Source organism: Homalodisca vitripennis, chromosome 3, assembly GCF_021130785.1.
Source record: "Homalodisca vitripennis isolate AUS2020 chromosome 3, UT_GWSS_2.1, whole genome shotgun sequence".
In the NCBI taxonomy this organism is placed as follows: domain Eukaryota; kingdom Metazoa; phylum Arthropoda; class Insecta; order Hemiptera; family Cicadellidae; genus Homalodisca; species Homalodisca vitripennis.
Genome location: NC_060209.1, coordinates 205,647,336 through 205,656,642, shown reverse-complemented (window position 1 = coordinate 205,656,642; position 9,307 = coordinate 205,647,336). Strand labels below are relative to the sequence as shown.

Below are 9,307 nucleotides of genomic sequence, written 5' to 3'. Positions count from 1 at the left end.
TTGCACTATAACACAAGATACATCTCAGTGACAGGGGGTAAACTGATTACACTATAACACAAGATACGTCTCAGTGACAGGGGGTAAACTGATTACACTATAACACAAGATACATCTCAGTGACAGGGGGTAAACTGATTGCACTATAACACAAGATACATCTCAGTGACAGGGGGTAAACTGATTGCACTATAACACAAGATACATCTCAGTGACAGGGGGTTAAACTGATTACACTATAACACAAGATACATCTCAGTGACAGGGGGTAAACTGATTGCACTATAACACAAGATACATCTCAGTGACAGGGGGTAAACTGATTGCACTATAACACAAGATACATCTCAGTGACAGGGGGTAAACTGATTGCACTATAACACAAGATACATCTCAGTGACAGGGGGTAAACTGATTGCACTATAACACAAGATACATCTCAGTGACAGGGGGTAAACTGATTGCACTATAACACAAGATACATCTCAGTGACAGGGGGTAAACTGATTGCACTATAACACAAGATACATCTCAGTGACAGGGGGTAAACTGATTACAACGTTATAATGATTCAATAATGGTAACTAAATTATAATTTTCTAATTAAGCTTTATTTTTATAACAATACATACTTTACACATATATCAATAGTTTCTTGTATAAAATCACAGATTTTAACAAAATAAGTAATATACTTAAAGTTATGTTAGTTACTGTGGCAAACAATACAAAATAATTGCATAGCAATCGATTCTTAGTTGTATCAAAACACTGTATACAGCTTCTTTACAACTATCAACTATATGTGATTTACAAAATATAACAAATGTGTACACATATTATATTCTCAAAAGTTTGAAATAAAAGCTACTGTAGCTATTTGATTTTACAGTAAATTAACACTATGATCGTTAAAACAATGTAACAAAGATTGAACAACAAGTACTATAATAAATTACACATCTAAATTTCATTTTAAAACATACTGGTGAATTACATAATGTTTGACTTCTCCAACTATACAATGCTTTATTACCAAATAAATTGTATTAGACACTTAAAACCCATTACAAAATATTTAAATTTTGGAAGGCGCAAATTCTCCTTCGAATTGTGCTTGTAGCACACAAGCTCTCTTATCAGATGTGACAATGACAAAGTGCCTGTGGTCGTGGTCCGTGACAGCGTGAACATCCACAGGGCAAGGAAGAGAGGCCTCCACTGCAAACCACAGGTAGCCCAGGATTCCTCGATACAAGAACACCTCCAGGGGTGATGCAGGGTTGTCTGATGCGACGTACAAAACGGACTCACCCGATGGGAGCTCAGCAAACAACACCTTTTTCGGAGATATTGTAGGGAGCCGCTGCTCTAGCTGGAGCTCCGGTAATTCTTCTTTGAACCTGTTGCAGTTAAACAATATTAAGTTTGACATAATCACGATTAACACTCTCAGCCTCATGTGAGTTTAGCAGGTAACTAGCAGCAGGTTAATGTACACTGCCGGGCCTGAAAGTGTTAAAATTTCTTTGATTATATATGAGGCAGAATTGGTTTTAGTTTTGAATGAAATATCTTCTTGCAAGGGCCCACACCATGATGACTGGACATGTGGCAGGTCCAAGGGGCGCACAGCACAGTACGTGAGTGGTGTACATAGAAAGACAAAGACATTGACTGGCACTCACACCATGATGACCAGACATGTGGCAGGTCCAAGGGGCGCACAGCACAGTACGTGAGTGGTGTACATAGAAAGCCAAAGATATTGACTGGCACTCGCACCATGATGACCAGACATGTGGCAGGTCCAAGGGGCGCACAGCACAGTACGTGAGTGGTGTACATAGAAAGCCAAAGATATTGACTGGCACTCACAAAAATCATCGAATGGCTTCAGCTTTGACATTTCTCTAATTGATCCATGAATTTGAAATTTGACCATCTTCAAACTTTTGACACGATTCACGCAAAAAACCATCAAGCACAATCATACACGTTCTCCGATGGATTTCTGCTGCACTATTCCTTTCTGCTTGCAGGAAACAAATAACACTCCTCAATTCAATTTGGCGGGAAAATCAATAAAGGAGGGCATGTTTATGCGACAGCAGCTCAGCGCAAACTAGCTACTTGACAAATGTAGTGGGGAATATGCACGATCGATTACTGCACACACCATGGACCTGCCATATGTCAGATACAGATAACAGTTAATAATTACAATTTATTTTTAATGCAACTTTTTTGTATTTCAATTGTCATCACTGACATGAGGTCTTACACGAGTGGTGAATTCGTCTAGACTGTATATTGAAGTGACTTCAAGCCATTGCCAGAGCCTCTTCTTCAATGCCTTCCTTTATTGATTGTGGGAGCATATTGAATTAGCTTTGCTCCAGCATATAAGGGCTTTTTTGAGAAAATAGAAGTTCTCAGGATAGAAAGGATATTGTGCCTTGTGTTGTAGCCATGGATGTTGCCATTTCTTGAAAGCTGTAGACCTGCCATGGATCGAAGAGCACCATCGTTTGTTTCAAGTTTTGCTTTGTCCCTCTTCAGAATATTATACCATATCTGAGATGGGACTCAAAGAGGGCGTGGCAGCTTGTTCTTGTCATTTCTGCCGTACTGATGGCTCGAATAAGCTTCAAGGCGGAAATTACTGAGCTCAGTTTCATGCAAAGTGAGTCAACATGACAACTCCAAGAGAGTTTGCAATCAAGGATCACACCCAAGTGCTTTGTTGAACTCAGGGTTTGAATGTAAGTAGCACCAGTGACTTCATCTTTAAGCTTTCCCATAATTAGTTGTGGAATTTTGTCTTTATTGAAGACCAGATCATTGCTGATACAGTAGTCTTGACCCGAGCTCACTGCAATGAAGTTGTTCACGTCCAGTGGTTCTGCTGTTTTATTGCTAGACAGGAGCATGGTATCATCGGCAAACATGATGGCTGTAGTTAGGAAGATCAGCTGTGAACAAAACGAATAGCACTGGTCCTAAGACCGAGCCCTGGTGGACTCCTCTCTTAACATTTAGTGGCTTCAATCTAGTTAGAGTTGTGATACCACTGATGGTGCCCTTTAACTTCACATGCTGCAGTTGACTGCTTAGATAGCTTTTAAACCAAAAGTGAGCTATTCTGACAACTCCAAGATGTTTGAGTATGTCTAGAATCATATTGTGATTGAGACAACCGGATGACTTGCTCAGATTGAGGGATGTGATGATGATTGTTTTCACAGCTTCCAAAACATGAGTTATGCACTCAATAATCTCTCTAAGAGCTGTTATTGTCGAGCAGCCCGGAATAAAGCCATGCTGTCCATCAAGATTAATGTAATTTTTCTCAAGATGTGAAGTCTTCTTAAAACAACCCTCTCCAAGACTTTTGAGAATGTAGGAAGCAACAAGATCAATCTGTAATTCTTGATTTCATCTTTTTGCATTTTTTTTACTTTTGAGATTTTCATTTCAAATGGAAACACTCCATGTGCCAGAGTCTCATTAATCACATCGGTCAAAGGAACCAACAGTTCTTCCTCGCAAAGTTTCATGATCCTTGAAGAGATTTCTTCCACACCAGCCAAAGGAGATGATTTGGTTCCTCTGATGATCGCCTAAACTTTGCTTATTGTGGTTGGAACAAATATCCTAGGATCATCTTCAACGGTAAAAGTATTATTAAGGGTTGTATATTTTTTGGGGGGGGGGGGACTATTTCCTTCGAGGTATCTTCGACTACATTGATAAAGTAGTTGTTGAAATGTTCAGAAATGTTGGATTGTTTCATTGGCTCCTTTTAGTGAGTATTTGAGAGTTGAGTTTTTTGGAGTCTATTGAGTATTTCAATGTCTTTCTTTCAGCATTTATTATTTAACAGATGGCTTTGTTCTTGTTTGCAGATTCAGATATATTTCTCGTTGACAGATTGCCTTATTGATCTAAGCTTGAGATTACAAAGCTTTTATTTATGAACTGAATCTACTTTGTCTTCCAATCATCCAGTCAAAATAAATCTGTCACATGCTTCAGTAAAGGCTTTCTTCCATTCACTCATCTCTCTGTCATATTGTAGCGTTTTTAAAGCTACATTGGTTCATTTTTTAATTAAAACTTAAATTAAATTAAAATTTTGGGAAAAAAAGATTGGGAATTTTTAAAATTTTAATCATCTTGGATGTCTAAATATTAATATCTACAATCCAAGTCGTTATACATATGCAGTTATATAAGCTTGTTGCGAGATATCCTGTATGGGCAAGTGAAGTTCAAATCAGTGAGCACTTCCTCCCAGGACTGATAAGTGATTGTTTCCTTAAATCATTCTATTACAATTAAATTCACGCCATATAATAAATTTTAAACACCATTTAGAGGACCTTTTATGTTCAAGAAAATATTAAACGAAGTGACATAGCTATAGAAATATACCACAGGGGAAGATTAACAGAACCAGCAATACATGTTGCCAGAATGAAACTATTCTACAAGAGAATTTAAAGTAAAATACAAAGGGACCTCAACATATTAGATGACTTCTTCTGTAAAACTTACAGAGATTTCTTTCAGCTTGCAAAGTGACCACCTCAAAAATAAATAACAAACCAAGTTACTTTACGATTTATCAACAAACAGTGATGCATTACATTATATTTTTGATAACTATGTGTGTAAAACCACTGAATAGTCACACAAGAGCAATTTACACACTACCAATTTAATATAATTCAAATGTTGAGGGACTGGTTAACTTGATTACGGTTTGATTGATTAATTATATTGTTAAATTCAATTGTAAACCAAGATGGGCACTGAAGTACATCTAACAAGATGAAATAATACACTTCAAACCATGACGGGCATTGAAGTACATCTAACGGAATGAAATAATGCATTTCAAACCATGACGGGCACTGAAGTACATCTAACGGGATGAAATAATGCACCTCAAACCATGATGGGTACTGAAGTACATCTAACAGGATGAAATAATACACTTCAAACCATGACAGGCACTGAAGTACATCTAACGGGATGAAATAATACACTTCAAACCATGACGGGCACTGAAGTACATCTAACGGGATGAAATAATACACTTCAAACCATGACGGGCACTGAAGTACATCTAACGGGATGAAATAATACACTTCAAACCATGACGGGCACTGAAGTACATCTAACGGGATGAAATAATACACTTCAAACCATGACGGGCACTGAAGTACATCTAACGGGATGAAATAATACACTTCAAACCATGACGGGCACTGAAGTACATCTAACGGGATGAAATAATGCACCTCAAACCATGACGGGACTGAAGTACATCTAACGGGATGAAATAATGCACTTCAAACCATGACGGGCACTGAAGTACATCTAACGGGATGAAATAATGCACCTCAAACCATGATGGGTACTGAAGTACATCTAACAGGATGAAATAATACACTTCAAACCATGACAGGCACTGAAGTACATCTAACGGGATGAAATAATGCACCTCAAACCATGATGGGTACTGAAGTACATCTAACAGGATGAAATAATACACTTCAAACCATGACAGGCACTGAAGTACATCTAACGGGATGAAATAATACACTTCAAACCATGACGGGCACTGAAGTAAATCTAACGGGATGAAATAATACACTTCAAACCATGACGGGCACTGAAGTACATCTAACGGGATGAAATAATGCACCTCAAACCATGACGGGACTGAAGTACATCTAACGGGATGAAATAATGCACTTCAAACCATGACGGGCACTGAAGTACATGTAACGGGATGAAATAATGCACCTCAAACCATGACGGGACTGAAGTACATCTAACGGGATGAAATAATGCACTTCAAAATCTCGATTTTGTGTCAGAAAACCGTAAATACCTAACTTTTAGAAAATTAAGACAACTAATTTAGTATATAATAATGAATGTAGAATGTATTTACTGAATATGTAAATAAGTTAAGTAAGTTACTCAAACCAAAACAAAGATATAAACTTTAGGAATTTAAGACACCTATTTTAGTATTCAATAAGAGAAACCATACGTGAATTCAGAGAGTGTATACGTTATCACGTAACAAAAAGAAAATAAAATCCGTGTGTTATATCCAATGCACAAGACACTGATATCACACATGAAACACTTGTGTGAACACAACCACCAAAACGCACTCAGACTCCCTACACATCCCAGCACAGAGCCTGGTATACCAGACACAAACCGCACTACCAGCATTGTTCCCACGCCACAGACTGATAGACGCCAAACGTATCTTTGTGTGTCACTCACAATATCTGTCTATAATACTAGCACAAGGGAGTATTGACTTGTGCACAGCTTTGGCGAACTCTAGGGCCTGGAATCGCAGAGCTGTAACCACGCGTCGGACACCACTCGTGCTTGTTTATGACAACAAACAAAACATACCCCAACTTGGCATAATATATATATATTTACCTAAGATATACCTAACATAGTATATTGCTTATGTCAATATTGCTAATTAATAAACAATATAACCTTGATTTGACAGTATAAGCACTCAGAAGGAATATTATTATTCCTCAAAAAAATGGCTCATAATATCGTCTTGTAATATATTGAATAATCTCCTTATTCATAAAATAGTCTTGTATATGAACATAATTACAAACTTTATTTAAGAACACTAGACTAAGATGCATTATAGCAACTATTACATAGAGCTATTACCATCGAGAGGGCATTAAATGTCTACGAAAATAAAAACTAACCATAAATTTATATATATGAATTATGAAATATAAACCTACAAAATATATATAACATGTAGATATACAAGAGTTTTAGAATTCTGACACAAGACTGACAACACCCAGTGTGCACCCTACCCAACCACCCACAAGAATAATAGTGTCTAGACACCACTTGCCACGCCTCTCTTGATCACCCATGCCAGCTCATCTCCTGTACGAATCTTCACAGGGGTATACTAAACCCAGTGGGCCCGACCTACAGCACTCTACCCAACCACCCACAAGACCGATAGTGTCTAGACAATACTTTCCACACCTCTCTTGACCACCCTTGCCAGCTCATCTACCCAGAACACAGAACAACCAAGGCATCCTCCTGTCCAAATCTTCACAAGAATGTACTACACCCAGTGTGCCCGACCTACAGCACTCTAACCAACCACCCACAAGACCGATAGTGTCTAGACAATACTTTCCACACCTCTCTTGACCACCCTTGCCAGCTCATCTACCCAGAACATAGAACAACCAAGCCAACCTCCTGTACAAACCTTCACAACACCGACAACACCCTGTGTGCCTGACCTACAGCACTCTAACCAACCACCCACAAGACCGATAGTGTCTAGACAATACTTGCCACGCCTCTCTTGACCACCTTGCCAGCTCATCTACCCCAGAACATAGAACAACCAAGGCAATCTCCTGTACAAATCTTCACAGGGGTGTACTACACCCAGTGTGCCCGATCTACAGCACTCTAACCAACCACCCACAAGACCGATAGTGTCTAGACAATACTTTCCACGCCTCTCTTGACCACCCTTGCCAGCTCATCTACTCCAGAACATAGAACAACCAAGGCAATCTCCTGTACAAATCTTCACAACACCGACAACACCCTGTGTGCCTGACCTACAGCACTCTAACCAACCACCCACAAGACCGATAGTGTCTAGACAATACTTTCCACGCCTCTCTTGACCACCTTGCCAGCTCATCTACCCCAGAACATAGAACAACCAAGGCAATCTCCTGTACAAATCTCACAGACCGATAGTGTCTAGACAATACTTTCCAAGAGCTGAACATCAACCAAGTGTACAAATCTTCGTACTACACCCAGTGTGCCCGATCTACAGCACTCTAACCAACCACCCACAAGACCGATAGTGTCTAGACAACACTAATTGCTATTCCTCTCTTGACAACATTTCCCAGCTCATCTACCCCAGAACATAGAACAAGAACAACCAAGGCAATCTCCTGTACAAATCTTCACAGGGGTGTACTACACCCAGTGTGCCCAATCTACAGCACTCTAACCAACCACCCACAAGACCGATAGTGTCTAGACAATACTTTCCACGCCTCTCTTGACCACCCTTGCCAGCTCATCTACCCAGAACATAGAACAACCAAGCCAACCTCCTGTACAAATCTTCACAACGCCGACAACACCCTGTGTGCCTGACCTACAGTCCTCTACCCAACCACCCACAAGACAAATAGTGTCTAGACAACACTAATTGCTATTCCTCTCTTGACAACATTTCCCAGCTCATCTATCCAGAACACAGAACAACCAAGGCATCCTCCTGTCCAAATCTTCACAGGAATGTACTACACCCAGTGTGCCCGACCTACAGCACTCTAACCAACCACCCACAAGACCGATAGTGTCTAGACAATACTTTCCACACCTCTCTTGACCACCCTTGCCAGCTCATCTACCCAGAACATAGAACAACCAAGCCAACCTCCTGTACAAACCTTCACAACACCGACAACACCCTGTGTGCCTGACCTACAGCACTCTAACCAACCACCCACAAGACCGATAGTGTCTAGACAATACTTGCCACGCCTCTCTTGACCACCTTGCCAGCTCATCTACCCCAGAACATAGAACAACCAAGGCAATCTCCTGTACAAATCTTCACAGGGGTGTACTACACCCAGTGTGCCCGATCTACAGCACTCTAACCAACCACCCACAAGACCGATAGTGTCTAGACAATACTTTCCACGCCTCTCTTGACCACCCTTGCCAGCTCATCTACCCCAGAACATAGAACAACCAAGGCAATCTCCTGTACAAATCTTCACAACACCGACAACACCCTGTGTGCCTGACCTACAGCACTCTAACCAACCACCCACAAGACCGATAGTGTCTAGACAATACTTTCCACGCCTCTCTTGACCACCTTGCCAGCTCATCTACCCCAGAACATAGAACAACCAAGGCAATCTCCTGTACAAATCTTCACAGGGGTGTACTACACCCAGTGTGCCCGATCTACAGCACTCTAACCAACCACCCACAAGACCGATAGTGTCTAGACAATACTTTCCACACCTCTCTTGACCACCCTTGCCAGCTCATCTACCCAGAACATAGAACAACCAAGCCAACCTCCTGTACAAACCTTCACAACACCGACAACACCCTGTGTGCCTGACCTACAGCACTCTAACCAACCACCCACAAGACCGATAGTGTCTAGACAATACTTGCCACGCCTCTCTTGACCACCTTGCCA

At 40.4% G+C, this 9,307-nt stretch overlaps 1 protein-coding gene across 1 annotated transcript in view; it reads right to left on the bottom strand.

The window, feature by feature from the left end:
• Positions 1–592: 592 nt before the first annotated feature.
• The window catches only part of LOC124358048, a 111,882-nt gene continuing 103,167 nt past the window's right edge, over positions 593–9,307 (bottom strand). The window contains exon 25 of the mRNA XM_046810329.1: positions 593–1,403. Coding sequence (XP_046666285.1) covers positions 1,079–1,403 — 325 coding nt within the window. The 3' untranslated portion in view covers positions 593–1,078. The remainder of the gene's footprint in view (positions 1,404–9,307) is intronic.